Source organism: Lemur catta, chromosome 9 (assembly GCF_020740605.2).
Source record: "Lemur catta isolate mLemCat1 chromosome 9, mLemCat1.pri, whole genome shotgun sequence".
In the NCBI taxonomy this organism is placed as follows: Eukaryota; Metazoa; Chordata; class Mammalia; order Primates; family Lemuridae; genus Lemur; species Lemur catta.
This window is the reverse complement of record NC_059136.1, coordinates 38,670,164-38,691,443: the sequence shown is the minus strand read 5'-3', so window position 1 is coordinate 38,691,443 and position 21,280 is coordinate 38,670,164. Positions and strand designations below refer to the sequence as shown.

General features: G+C 43.3%; 1 protein-coding gene across 1 annotated transcript in view; it reads left to right on the top strand.

Annotated features, from left to right (window-relative positions):
- Nucleotides 1-21,280, top strand: part of FER1L6 (fer-1 like family member 6) — a 123,008-nt gene that overhangs the window by 90,012 nt on the left and 11,716 nt on the right. The window contains exons 33-39 of the mRNA XM_045560521.1: nt 5,093-5,263; nt 7,811-7,971; nt 9,859-10,001; nt 12,405-12,493; nt 12,932-13,030; nt 16,428-16,669; nt 18,007-18,170. Of these exons, the coding sequence (XP_045416477.1) occupies nt 5,093-5,263; nt 7,811-7,971; nt 9,859-10,001; nt 12,405-12,493; nt 12,932-13,030; nt 16,428-16,669; nt 18,007-18,170 (1,069 nt within the window). The remainder of the gene's footprint in view (nt 1-5,092; nt 5,264-7,810; nt 7,972-9,858; nt 10,002-12,404; nt 12,494-12,931; nt 13,031-16,427; nt 16,670-18,006; nt 18,171-21,280) is intronic.

Below are 21,280 nucleotides of genomic sequence, written 5' to 3'. Positions count from 1 at the left end.
CACCTGACTCAGATTCCTTTAGCAGATTAAATATGTCAAGCACCTAACACATCGCCTATGCCAGCACACAACAGATACTCAGAGGACATTAGTGCCTTTCCCGACCTCCTGGGTAATCGTTTTAGCAATGGATACATCCTACTTGTATTTAATTTCTTTTTCCTGAGTAAGTAGGATCATGGTATAAAATCTCCACGGCCTCATTTACATTCATTTACACATCTGTGATCACTGTAGACCCTGTGACATTTGATTAGCACCAGCCTCTTACATCTTATTGCTCCCAAGGAAATGAGGCAATAAATGATCTTGCATGTCCAGATTAATGAGAATGACTAGGATGGCAGTGCCGGGGAAACTTACCCTTGCTTCCCCAATCCAGAGATGACCTTTATCGTTGCCTGCCATTTATGTAACTAGTGCTTCAGTGGGCGGAGTGCTTGGCAGTCACTTTTTATTAGCTGCTTTCACCACAGTGCCGTGAATCAGACTGGTTTTATTACCCATGTTATATGGCCATGGCAAACAAGAGACAAGGGTGAGGGGATAGTCCCTCCCACCTCTGGCATTGCAAGGCCTCTTTCAGAAGCTCTCAAGGTGTGGATGTTTTGCCGGATGTGTGTTTAATCATTACTTGGGGACAAAAGTTGCCAGCACAATCCCATAGTGTTCCAGCAGGGAGAGCGGGTGGTGAGGGAGATCTTTTGCCTGACCTGGGGTCTGGGAAGTCCCTACTCATGACCTCACTGCCTTGGTATCCGTGTGAGGGTGTCACAGCCTCCACCCCCTGGTGCCCCGGCACTTGTGCTGCTTCACCTTTGTTCATAGCCTCTGACGTGGATGAGGTGCCACGTCCCATCTCCCCAAGGTGTATTTGAGCAGGGACTTACTCGCTCTAGTCTGGTCAATGCAACATCCCCAGCACTTAGGATGAGCCCTGGCACACAGCAGGTGCCCAATAAGTATTCGTGGAATGAATGGGTGGATGCATGGGTGGATGGGCAAAACTCCCGTCAATTCTTAGTGGGATTTAATGGGACCCTGTCTCTCTGCATTGTCTTGAGCGAAACGTGTCTGCAGGCTTTGGTGGCTCCTCACTGCTCTCATCATGTCCCAGAACGTTTCCCATTGTCTCCACTGCCTTGACAATTACCCACAAAGAAAAATGAGATCCTAAGGAGTGGATCTAGGAGCGACTAAACCAGTTCTCCACCTCCCCTTGCTCATTCACGTCTGCAGGCCTCCACCCTCTCTGTGCCCTCACTGTGAAACACCCTTCTTTTTCTTGCCTACCTGCACAACTTCCTTCATTCCTCACAATTATGGAGAATCAACCATGTGTCAGTCACTCTGCTAGGTCCTGGGACACAGTGGGCACCAGGCCACAGTCTGTACCTTCAATGCACCTGTGAATATTTAGAGAAAATAAATAAATGGTGATTATGACAGAGTGCCACAAGTCCTGTGAAGACACCAGGAGGGCACCTGACCATCTTGCGGGTGTCGGGGGTGGAGGTCAATGGGTGCTCTAGAGAGCAGCCCTGAGAAGGCCAGAGTGGAGGGAGAACATGACACTGCAGGAACTGTGGTACCGGTCAGGATCCCATCACAAAAAGAACCGGCAGGAGACTGTGTGTGGTACGTGCACGTGTTAATTTCCTAGAGCTTCCTTAACAAAGCATCTTAGACTGGGTGGCTTAACCAGCAAAAATTTATTCTCTCGCAGTTCTGGAGACTGGAAGTCTGGTGTTGGATGGGTGTGTGCCTTCTGAGGCTTCGAGGGAGAGTTCGTTCCATGCCTCCCTCCTGGCCTCTGGCTGTTTGCTGGAGATCCTCGGGCTTTCTTGGCTTGTGGAAGCTTTGCTGCGACTCAGCCTTCATCTTCACGTGGCCTCTCTCTGTAGCTCTGAACACTGTCTTCCCTCTGTGGATGTGTCTCTGTACCAAGTTTCCCCTTTTTATAAGGACACCAGTCGTACTGGATGAGGGCCCACCCTAATGACCTCATTCTAACTTGATTACCTCTATAAAGAGCCCACTTCTAAATGAGTCACTTTCGGAGATACAGGGGGTTAGAACTTCAGCCTATCTTTTTTGGGGAGATACAATTCAACCCATAACAATACATATTGGTTTTGGTCTTTATTATGATGTTAGTGTTTTTCTCATAAGGCCTTACAACTGGTTAGATGAAGCCCACCTAGGTTATCAAGGATAGTCTCCTTTACTAAATCATAGATGTTAATCACATCTACAAAATACCATCATAGCAACACCTGGATTAGTGTTTGAGTGAATAACTAGGGACTGTGGTCTAGCCAAGTGACCATCACCCTGTGAGTAGTTTGCAAGTGTTTGGTCTTTCCAGTCAGGCAGTCATTCGGTGACAGATGGAGTGCCATGCCCTGGAGAGGTATAGAGGTGGTATGACCTTGTTTCCATGGGACCCATACCCCCATGGAGGAGGCAGGCATTAACCAAAGCATCAGACAGATATAAAATTGCTTGTGTGATGCACTGTACAAAAGAGAGGTGCGTGGGCCTCAATCTGAGCCTATAGAATCAGGGAACTTGACCTGGTTGGGAGAAATGGCTAAGATGAGAAGTTCCATGGGTCTGGAGCAGGACACACCTCCACCTGCCCTCAAATCTCAGCTAAAGAGTCATTTCTGGAAACCTTCCATACTAACCTGCCCAGAACTCTGTCTGAGTTCCTGCCACCTCATTCTGCCATTTTTTTATCTGCCTTCTCCGCTGAAAGGAAATTGTTTTACTTATCTCTTAAACCCACAGTTCCTGGCACAGAGGGAATGTGTAATAAATGTCACATGAACAAATGAATAAATTGAAGAATGAATGTATGGACAAAGAAACAAAAGGACATCTTTGCTCTGCAGCTCAGAGGCCTTCATGCCTTCACCATGTCTCAGTTTTTGCCCATTTCATGATGCATTGTCTTTTTTCAAACCACCGTGGCATCTAGAAATAGAATCTCACTGACACACAAGTTGGTATTAGCCTAGTTTTTCCCCGGGTGATTAGAAGTCCAACCATGACAGGCTGTTTTTGGTAACCCTTTGAATGACAGCTTGTTAAAATTCAGGTGAGGTTAATCTGTGCGCATACAGCTTGGGGAGACGGACCAGGGAGATACAGTCCTCTGTCCTGGTTGCGAGGGGCAGTTAGGCACTTACTAAGTCCTTCCTTGATGACAGTCATGGTGATGGCTTAGGGGTAGACACCTGGAGGCTTCCTTGGGATACACCTCCAGAGTATCAATTACAGTTCAGAATCCAAATCTTAGAGCCCAGGGAAGCAATATATGTCTTCAGATGGAAGATCCATGGAGTCTCTCTTCCCTGCACAGTGATAGCCATGACCCGTTACAACTGCCTCAGTCAGTTGCAATCACTGGAGCTGTCCAGCATCTCTGCTTCTCTCTAAGCAGGGTTAATTGGCTCTGGGCATGCTGCGATTGCAGTCCCTGCCTCACTGGAGAGCAACTGTCAGGACTAAGTGGGTCTGACCCTGAGGGCAGCAGCCCAGACAGGCCTGTGGACATGCAGAGAAATAACAGGCCCACCCTTCACCTTCTTCCTGCCCTCTCTACACCCCTTTGTTCCCAGCCCAGGCCATCCCAAAGTGGCTAGAGTCCAGAATGGCTAGAGAAACCCTGGTATGCCCCGATTTTGTTTTCAGGAAGACATTTCCCTATAATACAGGGTTTCACGCAAGCATCAGCCCTGATGCAGGAACCCAGTAGCATGAATAATCCATCGTTGCAGGAAATCCGACTGCCTTACTGTTCCTTGGGACACCTTGCACTGGTGTGCTATCATCGAAAGAGCATCAGACAAGGAGTTAGGAAACTGGCGTTATCACAGATTGGCCTGATTCATCATCTGTGGCAAGTCACTTCTGTCCTCTAGATTTCCGTTTCCTTATCTGTAAAATGATAGGATGGGATATTGATTTCTGAGATCCCTTACAGTTTAAGGAAACATTCATTTAGTGTGTACTCTCCACAGGCCAAGTGCAAGCTCCAGAAATGCAGAGATAAAAAGGCAAATCCCTGTAAAGGCAGCACTCCAATCCTGCAATTCTGTTTTTATGATTTTCCATCCTCAATAGGGTTTTCATTGAAAATAAATCCAGCTGGGATTCCTTGTGAAAGCACAATGGAGGGGAAGGGGAATGGCCGTGTACTGGGCACCAGTTGAAAGCCTGGAAGTAAAATATGTGTTTTATAGAAAAAATCTTGCCTTCAACCACCATGCCAAATTATAGAGAAGACATATTTTTCCCATTTGCACAGAAGGAGGTTGAGAGGGATCAATACATTGACTGCCACACTAGAAGAAAAAAATTTTTTCCTTGGGGCATGGGGTTTTATTACAAAAATAGAATAAAAACTTGGAAAACAAAATGACCCTTTCTAATTTAATGAAAAATTTGTTATTTTTTTATTGTTTTCTGTGTGAGAGTTATATGCAATTAAACTGTCCATATTAATTGTAACAATAAGAACATCAACAAATGAGATTTTCACAAACGAACTGCAGGGTTTTGCCCAGGGAGCCACCCATCAGGTGTGCTACAGCATGGCAGCATGAGTTGCCTGCGCACCATGCGGCTCCCAAGGTAAAGAGATGTATGAGTTACATATGCTTCACGAGGCCCCGGGCTCAAAACTAGCCTGAGTTAAATACAGCTCACATGGCAGTTAATGTGTCAAATAACTTTCCCAAAGTTTTACAACCATAAAGTTGCAGGTTTGAAACCAAGATTGGAAATCAGTCCTATTTGAGACCAAAACCCAAACCCTTTCCGTGAGGCTGTCACCCTAGCTGAAGACTGCAAGTCATGGCCCCTGAAAGGGAGATTATTGGCTATTTGGTAATTAACAAAGGAATTGGAAATTGATTGTACCTCAGTGAGAAATTAAACCAAACAAATATCTGGTAAGTATTAACGGAGTCATTGAGCGTTTGCTAAGTTCATGTGAGCAGTAGCCTAGCTAAAGTGAAGCTGGGAAGCGTTTCCTGTGCCACCAGATGTTATTGATTCCTGAAGCCTCTGCTTTGGACTGCAGGTCATTTGAGATCCAAGCCACATTCCCAAAGGAGTCCGTGCTCTCCGTCCTGATCTACGACCATGATATGATTGGGACAGACGACCTCATTGGCGAGACCAAGATTGACCTAGAGAACCGCTTCTACAGCAAACACCGAGCCATCTGTGGCTTGCAGAGCCAGTATGAGATGTAAGTTCTTTCTCCCATAGAGACACCTGGTGTTCTGAAGCCGTAGCCATCAGGCTGTGGGGTCTGCATTCGAATCCTCTATCTTTATGAAGACCAGCTTTAATATCTCCAGTGGGCTCCATCTCAGCAGGGCTGATTTGGGGAAATGCTGTTCAGTGCCCTTGGGGGTCGCTGGGGCTGGGAGGCAGCTCTGATTTAGAACCAAAGGCAGGTTCTTAAAGAGTCAAGAGCTAGATTATATGTGTTCACTCTGTCATTGTGCCTGGTAGGCAGGGTTCTCTGGCAGGGATGATGTTGGAAGAATGATTAATACAATACAAACGCCAATATCCCAGCTCATTAGTAACCAAGCACTTTTAATAACCAAGCACTTACATGGAGTGTCTCATTCAATTCTCTCAAACAACCCATTGAGGTGTTATTTTACAAATACAGGAAGAATGGACCCAATTCTCACTCTTTATAAAGACGTTGAATTCTGCTTAACTTTAAAATATAGACTATCAGCTTTATTTTTAATAAGTATGTTGTATCTAACATCATAAGAAAGAAAAACTTACAAATTTCAGCCAGGAAAATACAAAACATTCATTAGCATTTCATAATGTCATTTAAAAAATATTTTCCTGAATATAAAATAATACATATTCATTGCTGAAAATTTGGGAAATACTGAAAGTACAAAACCATGATCAAATTATTCTACTCAGAGATAACCATGTAAAAATTCTTGTGTACTTCCTTTCAATATTTTTTCCATGCTATTTTTCCCCAAAGTTGGACTCATATTATCCAGGCAGTTTTATAACGTGCTTATTTCACTTACCCTTATATCCTACGCATTTTATGTCATTAAATATTATTGTAATCATTATCTTAATAGCTCTATAGTATTCTATCACATGAATTCATTATAAAATGATATAACCCATTTGCCTTCCTTAACTTTAGGCTGTTTATATTTTTCTTCCTTATTCTATTACAAATATTGCTGTTATGAGCATTCTCATACAAAAGCCACTGAATACCTGTTGATAATTCACTCAGTATTCATTCATCTATGTGGATTCCTCCTTTAAATGGAATGTACATTTTAAAGACTTCTAATGTATATGTCCAAATGGCCCTCCAGAAGGGTTGCACCAATTTACACTCTGGCTAGCAGAGTCTGAGTGTCTTTATCCTCCAGGGCATGATTTTCAGACAGTCTCTCTTTCTGGCCTGCTCTTCCCTGAGGCTAGAGAGCTGCTTTAGTTCTGGGTCCCTAGTGAATCCATAGCCCTTGGAGTATTTGCTGGGCTCTCCAAGCACCTGTGAGGGTTCCATTCAGAGAGTGATTGGCTGCTCTCCCTCTGAAACTGGGGAAGGAAGCCACAGGCACATGTGGTGCAGCCCTTGTTTGGAAGAATTGCCTGGCAGGGCACTCGCCAGGGAGCAGAATTCTTGTCAGGGGAGTTGCAACCTTTATTTGCTGAAAAGTTTTTAAAACAAGACTAGGCGCCTATGTCTGGGAAGGCCTGTGTGAGGCTCTGGGCTGGCTTGGGTGACCTTCTCAGGATCCCCACGTCTCTGGCACAATGTGGTAAAACTGCTGTGTAGCTCTGTTTTCCATGCCATGCTGATGTATTCAAATGCTTAAGCAAGTTAGATTCTGAGGAATTCACCGTCCCAGTGAGCAGAGCTTATCTTGGTCATGGCTCTTAGGAGCTCTTCATTGTAAGTTAATAATTTTTAACCAAACAGCTAGTTTTTAAGAGAAGAAAGGGTTGGGAAGATTTAGAAACTCGCCGTAAGGAAAATCACTGATTAGAGAAATAACACGTCAAGACTTTCTGCCGTGATGTTGAATCTATAACATGATAATTATGCGTGTGTGTGAGGGAGGTGAGAGTAGGAAAGAAATGGAGAAATTGAAAGGATGAGCTGTGCTTTCCTCTTGGAATCAGTAGCAGCCACGTGGCTTTTCTGCTAGCAATAGAACAAAACTCAACAAAAGTCACCTGCAAAGAAACGCATAAGGACAGAAAGCGGATTGGTGACTGCCAAGGGCTTTGGGGAGCCGGAAAAAGGAGTAACTGCTTTCTGGGTAGAGAGTTTTCTCTTGGGCTGTAGAGAACTTTCTGGAACTAGATGGAAGTGGTGGCTGCATACCATCGTGAGTACACTAAATGCCACTGAGTTAGTCAGCTTTAAAACGGTTAATTTTCTTATGCATGTTTCACTTCAATTTTTTTTTAAAGAAATGTATGTTACTTTAAAAAACAAACAAGTAAACAAAACTACTTGCTGCAAAAGATTTTTCTCTCAACCTGCCCAGAAGTCTTGTCTTTCATGTAAACTGTATGTATCCGGAGGTGTTTGACCAGAAAAGAGAGAAAATAAAACAAGCAAAACAAAAACAGTAGCCTCAAGTATATAGAAGAGCAAGTTAAATATGAAGGAAACTGCACAGATTGTACTTGGGAGGACCTTTTAACGAGGACCTCAGAGTGTGTCCTCCCAGGGAGAAGACAGGCCTCACCCATCTGTCCTCCCTCCCCTTTTCAGAGAAGGATACAATGCCTGGAGAGACACATCCAAACCCACCGAAATCCTCACAAAGCTCTGCAAAGATAACAAGCTGGATGGACCCTACTTTCGCCCTGGGAAAATACAGATAGGAAACCAGGTCTTTTCTGGAAAAACTGCCTTCACAGAAGAAGACACTGGTAACTCCCTGATGTTGCTCTTCTTTTGAAAATCCTGATTCTAGTGGCATTTTTGGCTAGGGAACAGAGGGACATCTAATTATATAAGTAATGCATGCTCATGGGAGAAAATATGGAAAAGTGAGGATAATGAGAATTACTCATAATCCCCAAATCCAGAGATAACCATGCTGCATACTGGCGTATTTTCTTACACTTGTGTGTGTATATGTGTGTAATGTGTCACATTTTTACAGAATTATAAATGTATTAAATACCATACATAAAGTTTTGTACCATGCTTTTTCTATTTCCAGTAGATTATGATGATTCTCCTTGGTTCTTTGACATAATCACTGATAATATTCCATTTTATGACTAAGCCATTTATTTCCATTATGTTCATTTTTTTTATTGCCAATGCTACAACGAACTTCCTTATACATATTCACGTGCATTTCAGTTTCTACAGTATAGATCCTAGAAGCAGAATCATTGTGTCAGAAAGTAGGCAGTGGCCTTAAAATGAATATAATATATATAATTGGGCACAGCCCGAATTACCCTCATAAATATCATACCAGTAACAATGCTACTTTAACACAAAAAAGTAGATTTTCCACGTGAGTACCATGGGACGTAGCACAAAGATCCCACAGAGGCTTCCATAAATTTAGGATGAGAAAAAAAGCCACCTTTACTTTAACGATATGGAAAAATTCTTGCACTGTCAGTCACACCCATGTATTTGATGCTTAAAAATTCTCTCTATATGGGTCAGTACTTTTGATGCAATGAGCCCAATTAAGGACATGGCACAGAACGTTTTGATGTGATGTTGACTATCACTGTGGTATTAAGACTTTTTACCTTGTCTTTTTGATCCCAAGAACCTATTGAAGGCTCTTGCAGGCAGAGTCATTGTTATTTACATAGTGTAATAATGACATACTGATGAATTTCTGTCGAGAAAAATATTTTTTCATAATATATTCTAGTAAGCCAATTTAGTTCCTTGGTCAATATTCTATATTTTATGATTGAACGATTATCTTCTCTTTTGGCCCATAAAAGTCAGAAATTATGTTCAAAAGATCAGTTCCTGGATGAGCAAACGTTATGACAAATATTTAGTTCATAGATTATTCATTCCTATCAACTTTTACTGATTGTCATTATTGCTATCAGAAGATTTCCTTTGTGGATCCTTTTTTAAAAGCCAAGTTAAACTTTCCTACATTAAATTTGGTCATTCTAAACTTTGTCAAGAAGATTTTATTCTTTCAACAATTTTTGTCTTATTTGGGGAGTATTATTTCCACCATGAATTGCCTTCTTTGGTAGGATGACAGATGAGGGAACATTTCCTGTGGGCAGGCATTGGTAGGAGGGAGACCCCAAACAACCTTGAGAAGTCAAAAGACATAAACATATACTGTGCCCACTTCACCACCTTGCTTAGGGCTACCCTGATTCCCCAGGCCCTCTCACACTGTGATGTTAGCAAACAGTTTCATAGCTCCAAAAACATATCCTCTCCAGACCTGGAATCCAAACTTATGATCCATAGACTCTGGAGGAATCTGATTTAGGGGGTGAATGGAGCCCCCTGCTCCAGAGCCAAGACTGCTCTCTGGGTTTGTGAACCCATCTCATTTCCCTCTCTCTGAACTTTCCATCTCTTTACCCTTCCCGCCGCTCTATCTTCACCTCTTTCCACTCTCTCTTTTTCTCTTTTCTTGTTTGCTATCTTTTCTCTTTCCCTGTTCCTTGTTATGTTTAAATAAACCTTCAAGGGAAGGGTTTAAAAATGCAAATAAAAAATAAAATAAAAATGCATCTGGCAGCCTATCACCGTCTCCCTGTAGGAACACGTCTCACAAGTCTCTTTCTTTGTCTTTCCTACAGATGAGACAGTGGAGTCCTATGAGCACTTGGCCCTCAGGGTTTTACATTCTTGGCAGGATATCCCGCAAGTCGGGTGTAGGCTGGTTCCTGAGCACATAGAAACTCGACCGCTGTACCACAAGGATAAGCCAGGAATGGAGCAGGTAGTGGGCAAGACGGTTCTGGCCCCAATAGGAGTGTTCATTGCCATGGAAAGTGGTTTTTACTCTAAAAGTTAATCTTGTGTGCCTTCGAGTAACGGTTTTCATCCAGGGACAATTTTGACCTTCTCCTCCCCAGGGATATTTAGCAATGTCTGGAAACATTTATGGTTGTCACAGTGGGTGAGAGGTGCTACTACCATGTAGTGGGTAGAGACCAAGGATGCTCCTAAATTAAACACCCTGCAATACACAAGACAGCCTCCCCCCAACAAAGAATTATCCAGCCTAAAACATCAATAATGCTGGGTTTGAGAAACCCTGCCCCAGGGTTAGTGTAGGACTTAGTACTTTTTCCTTTTTATGATTTGAGTTATCAAACTCTTCAAAGAATCCCATCATTTGAGAAATTTCAAAACCCATCTGAGGTGGGCAATGGTGTGTGTGTTCTTATAGCCCCAGCTACTTGGGAAGCTGTCGTGGGAGGATGGCTTAAGCCTAGGAGTTTGAGGCCAGCCTGGGCAACACAGTGAGACCCCATCTCTAAATTAATTAATAAATAAAATTTAAAATCCATCTGATATGCCCAAGACCTTGTCCAAAATCTATTTGTAACCACATAGCTTAGTAACCACACACACAGTTTTCCCAGAGAAGCAGTAGGTGGTGGCTTACCTTGAAGAATTGGCGAAAAGAAGCCATATAGAGAAAAACCTAGAGAGCTGAGTTACGAATCAGAAGGGAAAAGAAGATAAATCTTTTTAAAAGCCTTCCATGTGCCAAGCCCTTTACATAAATTATCTCAACTATTTAGGATGGCCACAGAATTGTTTATCCAAACTGAGGCCATTTTGAGAGTGAATGAGGGTATTATTAATAATTAAGCTGGTACAAGGGACATACGGCAGGATTTTCCTAGACAAATGGGGGCGTGGGACACCTTCCTCTTATTCCTGAACACAGCCTCATGACGGGCTTATTATGATCTTCACTTTTAAGATGAGGAAATTGAGGTTCAGATAGTTTAAGTAACTAGCTCCAAGTTACTCAACTGGTAAGCAGTAGAGCTGGGATTTAACCCAGGCAGTCTGAGTCCGTAGACCCAGCTATGTCCACAGCCCCAAGCTGGCTTCTGTCCCAGCTCTGTACCCACTCACTGTGTAACTTAAGAAAATCATGTGAGTCCAATTGTAGTGGGACAGAAACACCTGTCCTGCTATCCTACCAGTGTTGGTGGGTAGACCTAGCGATAGCATGTGTGGAGGTTTGTGCTGAGAGGATAAACCATTGTCAGATATAGAATCTTATGATTGTTTCCTGAAATTCACTACCACATGTTTGAAATGTTTTGATTACTGGGATTTTTCATTTTGTTGGTCAGATATGGCTTTTTGATTAGGGTGAATATTAATGTATCTTTAGAGAATAAATCATCCCAATTTTCCCTAGGTCTCCATTGAACTGGTTCTTCTCTTCCCAAATGTTAAACCTTTGCTTACATTTTCCCTTCCTCCAAAAAGCCTTGTTTTTTCTAGCCAAAGTCCCTCTCTCATGCAAACCCTAAATATCCTTCATCCTGTGGTAGAATCCCCCTCTCCTTCTTATATGATTTCCCCTGGTCATCTCAATCCACATCGATTACTCTCTTCCTGAGCTGATGGAGTACTTAGAATGTATCCGACAGAGTTGAGCATGGAGTCCACTGGGGCTTCTCCCTGGATGGGCTCTGAAATCCCTAGCAACAGGGTAAAGTATGGTATATGGAGTTCAAGGCAGTGGATGGGAGGCTGTATTCTGTCACTCCTTAGCCACAGAACTTCAGATAACTTTGTTGACTTCTCTGAGCCTTGTTTTCTTTATGTGTAAAACAGAACTGGGGTTGGATGAGCATTAACAGAGATAATGGATGTTAAGGCACATTAGAAACAATGAAGCGTGATGCTTCTGACAGATGGTATTATCATCTTTCTAATCCTTGGGAGATTGTAGAAAGAGCAGGGTCTCTGAGGTTAACAGACAAGGACTGAATACAGATTGTGCTTGATATTGTCTATGTAAGTATGAGCAGGATGTTTTCCCATCTGCCAAACAGGAATAACATCTACCCAGCGGGAATACTGCAAGATTTCATGAGATAATGAGTGTCAGGTACATAGCACTCTGTCTGTCACCTAGCAGGTGCTCAGTAAGGGTTTCCTTGCCTTTCACCTGCTCTTAATTTATGCTCTAATTCATAAAAAAAAGTCAGTTCTGTTTTTCTCAACAATATGTTAAACAACTATTAATACAAAGCCACCAAGTGGTACCCAATACCCATTTCTAGTAAGGGGATCTTTTAAAACCATCTGTCAATTTCCCATGCCCGCACCCTCTCCCAAAGCTAAAAGAGTCATTTTTCTTAACTAGGGCCGTGTGCAGATGTGGGTGGACATGTTTCCCAAGGATATGCCTCAGCCTGGACCTCCTGTTGACATTTCGCCAAGACGACCCAAAGGGTAAGTTGGCTGCAGCCCCTGTAGGTGTAGAGACCACGATAGGAGACAAAAGATCATGGCATATGATCTGCTATCTGGCAGATTACCTGGTAGTTATAACCTCACATTCCACCTGGACAGTTACAGCAGGGGGGTGATGGCAGTGGCAGTAGTGGTGTCTGGTGTCCTAAGATAGGGGCTTCTGAGCTTCAAGTTCCTCATCTGAAAAATGCTGGTTAATAGAAGGAGAATCTGCTCAGAGTGATTCATGTCCTGGGCGATTCTGAAGTCTCCAGCTTAAATACTTGGTTCTGATGGAACCCAGACCCTGAGTGTTGGTATTTCTGAACTAGGCAAATGTGAGGAAGCTTATGGACCAAACCAATACTAGAACCACATAGACACCAGGTAACTCAGCTTTCAAGGTCATCAGCCTAATGCTGCCTTCCCTTGCCCCAGGTATGAATTGAGGGTGACTATCTGGAACACTGAAGATGTCATTTTAGAGGATGAGAATATCTTCACGGGCCAAAAATCAAGCGATATTTATGTTAAGGGGTAAGATCATCCACACACTCCATCTTTCCTTTTCTTCCCTCCTCAGCTCTTTAAACCCTAACCAAATCAACACCTCATGGGGGGGACTATACCCACACCCCACAGAAGAAGCCCATCTTAATCAGGTGGTTAAATAAGGCCACTTTCTTTGTCAAATATTTGTCTTATTTGGTCATTTTGCTAAGAATTATCTTATAAAAGTATTTTTTGCAAGGAAATACTATATAAACATCTTTCAGCTAAATGGTGGATAACTAAACTTGTTAAGTGACTTTCAAAATATAACTACCTTTAAACTGAAGGAAGTAGAGATGTGGTGCCGTTAATAAAAGATTAACCTGTTTAGCAGATGGCAAAGCTAATGCAAAAGCTAAAATTTCTACCATGCCATTTGCTAGTGCTACTGATTAAAAAAAAGATACCAACCTAGGACCCAGACAATGAAGCATTTTCTCTCTCTCTGGTAGTTTGGCTCTGCTTCCTTTTAGCCGCTAGGCAGGGAGGAGGATGAGGTGGTACAGAATCAGAAGAAAAGGGGATTTAAATCTGTATCTTAGCTAAAACTCATCTCAGGAGTAGCAAACTCATCTCGGCCTCATGCTGATATCTCTTTCCCTTCTCCAAACAAGAAGCATCCTGTCTTCAGAATGCACATTACCAATGCATTTGGCAGCCACATCATGTCCAGCGGTTCAGAATTCTAATTTTTTTTCAGGATAACAACATAAGAAGGAGTTAAATTATTACAAAGGAGGAATAATAGAAGTAAAATGACCCAAAAATAAATAAGATTTTAAAAAGCAGAATTAAGATCCTCTGAAACTGCTGTCTATAACCAATTTGAGAAAGATTAATGTGTCTTCAAAAAAGGTATTTTACCCTGGTTTGAGCTATGGAAAGATTCTGGGAGAGTTCAGGTGGAGAATTCCAGAACTCTGGCCTATTAAAATGCAGTGAAGAAGATGCTTATTCACTCTCTCCATCTCCTTCCCTCCTGCTCACCTCTCAGCCAACCCCACGCTGGCTTCCTCCCCTACATTCCAGCAAAGCAAGTCTCACTAAGATGCCTGTTGTCTCCATAGTGCTAAATCTAACGGTCTTGTTTGGTTTTTGTCTCTCTAATTAGTTATTCCTCATTTTCTAGCCCTCTAAGGAGCATTTGACATAGCTGACCACTCCTTTTTGAAACACTTTCTTGTCTTAACTTTGGTAGTGACACATGTTTCTGATTGTCCTCATATCCCCTTGGTGGCTTCTTCTCAGTGTCCTTTGAAAGCACATTTTCCTTCGTCAGTTAAACAGCTCATGGTATTGTCCTGGGCCCTCTTCTCATCTCACACTATTTTGTCTCTCTGCCTTTTTCATCTAACATTCACTTAAATAAAATGGTTCAAATAACCAATGGCTTCCACTGCTGTCTTTTAATTTCCACTCTTGATGATTCCTGCTCCAGGTGTGTCTATCTACTTGGATTTCTCAACAGCAGTACCTCAGATTCCACAAATCTAAAACCATAATGATGATCTTACAACCCCAAACTTTATTGTCAAGGGATTCTTATCTCAGTGACCGGTACCATCATCCATTCAGTGCCAGGAACCTCAAATCTACAGAACCTTTCCTCACTGACTTCTCATTTCTCATGCTCCATCAAATCTTATCCATTTTCCCTCTCAAAAAGCCATTGTCACTGCCCGTCCTCACTCTCATCACCACACCTTGCTGTGGTCTTCTCCTCCACCATCACCTGCTGGGGCCACTGCAGTACCAGCACCACCCAGACTGGTTCTCCATTCTCTCTCTTGCCCTCCAGTGATTTGTTCTCTGTGTTATCTTTTCAAAACACAATCTAATCATGTCAGTCCTATACTTAAAACTCTTCAGTTACATCTCATTTTCGCTGGACAGAGCTTTAAATCCCAAATATGTCCTAAAATTTATCCCCTACTATTATCTCTCCAGCCTCATCCCACAGCGCACTTCCCCTTGCTCTTGGCTCTCTGGTCACATGGACCTTCTTCCCCTTCTTAGGATGCATCCTCACCTCTCTTTCCATGGGGCCTTTGCACGTCTCTCTCTGGTGACTTCTGCCACCCAACTCAATCCCTCTCTCCCCTTTCCTCATGACTATAGCTCCACAAAGCAAGGACCATCTCTGTCTGCTCCCCAGTGCTCCCGTAGCCACTAGCTCGCTTTTTGCCTAAGAACAGATACCACAAATATATTGATCGAGTGAGCACCGTCTTTAGCTAAATGATTGGGCCCTTACCCCAAGTGGGACCACCCCTCTGTGAAGAGAAGCGTCTTTACTCTCCCCTTCCCTTCCCTAGGGAGGAGGGATGTCTGCTTTCAGAAAGCAAGTGATTTGGGATTATCAATTAGTTTGAATAAAAAGTACAGATAAAGTACTAGGGGGAAAGGTATTAATTGTAACTTACATTATGCTGGAGATGGAGGAGCAAGACCAGATTGTACGAAGAAGAATGAACATTACAGACAATTTTCAGTACCCAAAGCATTTTCAGATATTATCTTATGTAATTTTCCAGAACAACCCAATGAGCTAGGCTCTACAATTGCTTCCTTTTTACAAATGAAACAATGGCACAGAGAGGTTTGAAAACTTAACTATGGAAGCACAGTTGGTAAGCAGTAGAGGCAGGACTGGAATCCGGATGGGTGCAGACAGCCCGTCTATCCTCCATGCCACACTAATCCAGGTGTGCCAGGCTTTCCAACCAGAACCAAGGAGTAGAGGCCCAATTACAGGCCTGACGCCACAGGTCTACACCAGCTCAATTATAGGACTGACAGCACAGGTCTACACCTGCCCAAATTACAGGCCTGACAGCACAAGTCTACACCATCCCATTACAGGCCTGATGGCACAGGTGCACACCAGCCCAACAGAGTCCTGACAGCACAGGTTTACACCAGCCAGCACAGGTCTACACCAGCCCAGTGCAGGCCTGACGGCACAGGTCTATACCAGTCCAATTTCAGAGGCCTTGTTGTAGTGAGCAACCTTGTTTTAACACTCAGCTACAGAGGTAGTGCACCTTACAAAAGGGCTCCCAAGGTGACAGGGACCCAGAATACACTTTCACTTTGTATTTCCTGAATTTTCCATCTTGGTTGCATGGGGCTTCGGGTCTACCCAAACAATTGAAGACACTTCCCCAACCTGCCTTGGAATAAGTCTTGTTTCTGTTTCAAATCCCTTGACCCTTATTTTACTCTTTCAAACTAAAATGGAAACTGCCACCTGAATCTAACTATGTGATAATTGTAAAACTATGATCCGTGACCACATTAAAACTAGTTAAGTCACTCTTGATTATACCGATGCCTGAAGAATGTACCCTGAGTATTTAAGGTCTCTTGAATCTTTACCCAGGTGGATAAAGGGGCTGGAAGACGACAAGCAGGAGACAGATGTGCATTACAACTCCCTGACTGGAGAGGGCAACTTCAACTGGCGCTTCCTGTTTCCGTTTCAGTATCTCCCAGCTGAGAAGCAAATGGTCATTACCAAGAGGGAGAACATCTTTTCCTTAGAGAAGATGGAGTGTAAGACTCCCGCAGTGCTGGTGCTCCAGGTTTGGGATTTTGAAAGGCTGTCCTCGGATGACTTCCTGGGTAAGCCAGTGGCTTTATCAAGCACATATTAATAAGGATTTCATCTGAGCGTTTGGAGAGCTTGGCCTGATTCAGTTACAAGGATAACAATTTCAGTGCTATCTATGATAGCAAAATAATTGGAAACAGCCCTAATAGCCATTAATAGGGGATTGGCTAAGTAAGTGATAGCACATCCATACGGTGGACCACTGCACATTCAAACAGACTTAAGTTGATCTTGCTCTACCACTAAGAGATCATTAAACTTTGAGCTAATTACTGGTCCACTCTGTGCCTTAGTTTTCCTTAGCTGTACAATGAGGACAGTAATATTCTATACTTCAGAGGGTACTGTGATAACACAATTAAAGAACAAACCGTAGTGATAACACAATTAAAGAACAAACCATAGTGCCTCATACATAACAAGCACTCGGTAAGTGATAGCCCTGCAGCCAGCCATTCAAAATATGGGAATATCTAATGAATTGGAAAGTTGTGAAGGATGTATTAAGTGAAAAAGCAGTATGAAAAAAATCCAGTTTCTGTAAAATACACGTTTGTATTTATAGGAGAAAGGATAGTCATAGGCAGGCAGAGAGAGAGAGAGAGAGAGAGAGAGAGGGAGAGAGGGAAGGGCTAAGCACCAATATGTAGAGCAGTGGGCAACTTTTGAGGGAATCAAATTATGGAAATTTTTTCTATTCTCATTTTTTTTGCTCATGTCCATGCTCTAAATTTTCCACATTTAACAAATATCACTTTATAATAGGAAAAAGTTGTTAAAGAGAGAGAGATAGAGCTTTCTCATGGCAATGCCTTACTCTGCCTCGTAGTCACTCACTGAAAAACCAGTGTGGGGACTCACTAAGGTTCACTCCCTGTCCTGGCGAGTAGACACAAAGACAGTACGACAGTCCCCCACCTGGAGGAGCTTAGTGGACTCAAGAAAGAGGCGAGGTAGGGGAGGAGGGCCCTCATAGGGTTGTCAGGGCTAAAGCAGGGAAAGCAAAGGCACATAATGCAGACTCTGGAGCTGAGCTCAGGGAGCAGAGAAGGTGCCCAGCAGCGATGACACCTGAAACTGAGGCTTGGAAGTTAAATATTGCAGCTCTGCCCTTGTATTCTACCTGTTACTATGGCATTAATCCTTTCAGGGCACCAAACATATCTCAGTCATATTTATACTCCCAACACCTAGCACATGGTTGTGATCCAATATGGTACTGACTGAATGACTGGTGAGTGAGTCGGTGAATGAATGAATGGTTGGATGGATGAATGAGAATGGTGATCAAAAAGCTCGTCCATAACTTTTAAGAAACCCTTCCATAGCTGTGGGCATCTCTCCACAGGCTCTCTGGAAATGAACCTCAATAGTTTCCCTCGAGCAGCCAAGTCTGCCAAAGCCTGCGATCTCGCCAAGTTTGAAAATGCAAGTGAGGAGAGCAAGATCTCTATATTCCAGCAAAAGCGTGTGCGTGGCTGGTGGCCTTTTGCTAAAAGCAAAGAACTCACAGTAAGTGACAGCTGTAGGAGGTGGGGGCATGGGGGCAGTCAGGGGCATCATGCTCTTCTAATGAGTCACATTGTGAACTTCAAGTTAAGTGCCTTGAAGTGACATGAGCCCTTTATGCAGAGGTTCTGCTGAGAAACAAGATTTTTTTAAAGCTCTGTAAATGCATTAAGCCTTCTATAGTTCAGCATACTTGATTTAATAGCTATCTATGTTGGGGTGGTTTTCTATCCTTTTGGCCTGAACTTACAAATTTTTTTCCAACATTTGTTGAAATTATGGAGTCCTGACTAATGTACAATTCCAATGTAACTACTTCATCCCTTCACCCTGAAATGTGAGATGTGATTTAAATAGCGATCCAGGCTTTTAAAACTTCCTTGGGAGGATGACAGCAAGAAGAGCCATTTATCCCTTTCCCTGGATTGCTAACTTGGCCCACACAATGTGGCATGAGTTGTAGGAATTTCTGACCTTTCACAATTATTAGGAAGAAGGTTTCTTCTTCCATTTCTTCCAACCCTCTCATCGATCCTCTGTAAGGAAGAAGGGATGACTTATGTGACCAGTGAGGTTGAGAAAAGGCACTGAGGCTGCACAGATGGGCTTCTTTCTCTGCTGCCACTCTCCCCTCTGCTCCTCGTGCCTTGTGGCAAAAGCTTGCCCAGGAAAGGAACTTTCCGGTAGCAGGTCTGGATAGAGACCTATTTCTCTCTCTCTCTCTCTCTCTGCTGTGAGGGTCCGGTGGGTTTGAGGCATGGGTTTCCTTTATATCTCCCTGGGTAGATGGCAACTGCTCATCTGAGCCCATGATGTCTCATTTTATTATGTCTCCTGGGAGTTTTTCTCTTCTCTCCATGCTCAATTTAATCCCTTCAGTTGGTGAGATTGGTGAAGAGACTGAAACTACAGTCAGGCTCCTTCTTCCAGTTCAGTTCCCCTCAAGTACTCAGTGAGGGTTTACAACCTGTGAGCCTCTAGGTTGGTTCTGGGCTTCAGGGTTTAGCACATAACAGATGCTCAGTTAGTACTTGTTGGATGAATGAATGAAATCAGAGATGAATGAGTGTGGTCTCTACTCTCAACCAGCTCAGAGTCCAGTGAGAGGGACGAATGTCTCAAAAACCCAGTTATACAGGAAATAACCAAAGTGTCAAATGCAGGGAGGGAACAGAGAAAAGGGAGGGATCCAGTTGTCCCTGAGGGAGCTGAAGAACCAAGCAGGGCAGAACATGCATGAGTTTTTCAAGAACAAAGGACAATAAAAAGGCATGTTCTAGATGAAGAAGAGGGCAGGTGTCTGCTCCAAGTGGAGGAAAGTGATTGGCACAGGGTGAAGGCACGAAGTAGCCCCATGGGGAAGGCCAACCACCCTCTGATCAGACTCACCAGTACGGGGTGGGGAAATGGGGATTGCAAAGTCCAGAAATCCAAAGTCTTGTGTTTTGACATAATTCTACTTTCCCTACATTAGTAAATCGTAATTATAGATGCAGATTAAATAATAGTCGTCATCTATTACAGTTTATATACCTTTAGATTTTGCCAAATGTGTACAGACCCCCCTCTGTTATTTCATTTGACCCTAGTTAACTCTGAATTTTCCATGCCATTTATTTATTTTTTCATTTCATCCAACAAACATTTCCTGGGCATCTATTAAATGATTAGCCCTGGGAATAAAATATGAGTAATACAGACAATGTCTCTGTCGTCACAGAGTTTACAGTCCAAAGTCAAGGACAGACAGGCAGACACACACATGCAAAGGCACACACTCCAGGAAAGCGGTTACTTAGAATAGGGGCTGGCACAGGTGACACAGTGCTGAATTAAAGCATATTCAGTGCAGAGATTTCCGTTCAGTACAGTGGTAGGGGACGGCCTTTCTGTGGCTGTGAAGCTACTGATAAGTTGAGACCTGAAGAGCCACAGGAATGGGAGAAGCAGGAGGAAGAGCACGTGTGGCGAGTGGGGGTCGTGCTGGTGATGTGGAGAGGACACCCGGCCCAGATCGTGCAGGCGAGTTTGGGTTTCACTCTCAGAGGAGAGCCCCTGTGTGGGTCCCAGCAGGGAGGGGAGGGGACCTGACTCCCGGAGGAAACACAACTCCTCTGCCGTGTGGACAATGGGCAGGAGGGAGTCAAAACCGGAGAAAGAGACAGAGAAGGACCAGACGGAGATGCAGGGGAAAAGATGTGAATAGGTAAAAATGTGCTGAAACAAAACCCAGACTGGAGATGCTTTTGGGAAGGGAAGTTGGTCCTTGAGTCAGGTTATGTAAGAAGCAGCAGAGAGGTGCCCATTGAATTCAGTGGCATGGAGGTTCCTGGCAACCTTTAAAAAAGCAGAAATGTGAATGTTCATAGCAGCATTATTCATAACAGCCCCACAGTGCTAACACTCAAATGTCCATCAGCTGATGAATGGATAAAAAAATGTAGTGTATCCACACAGTGGAACATTATTCAGCCATAAAAAGGAGTGAAGTACTGACACATGCTCCAGCATGGATGAACCTTGAAAACATCATGCTTAGTAAAAGAAGCCAGACGCTAAAGACCACATGCTATCTGATTTCACTTATATGAAATGTCCAGACTAGGCAAATCCATAGAGAGTAGGTTCGTGGTTGCCAGGGGCTGGGGGGAAGGGGAATAGAGCGTAACTGCTAACGGGTGTGAGCTTTCTTTTGGGGTAATAAAAAAAGTTCTGAAATTAAATAATGGTGCTGGCTCTACAACTTTGTGAATATACTAAAACCCATGTAATTATGCACTTTAAAAGGGTGAACTTTATGGTATGTGAATTATATCTCAATTTTTAAAAAGCAGTGCTGGTGGAATGGTGAAGACAGAAACAGCTTAGTGTGGATTGCAGAGTGAACTGGAAGTGAGTGAAGACAATATGTGTAGACTCTCTGGAAGCCTACACAATTTCACATCTCACTACTCCCCTCCCCTTCAACCATCCTGTACTACTGTTGCCCATTGTCCGTCAGCCACTTCCTGCTACTTCCTGTACCCCACTGATCTGTGGACTGGTCCTTCTGCCTGGAATGCCCTAGCCCCCTTTCCCTTTGGGAAAACTCCTAGTCCTTAAGTATTTTGAGA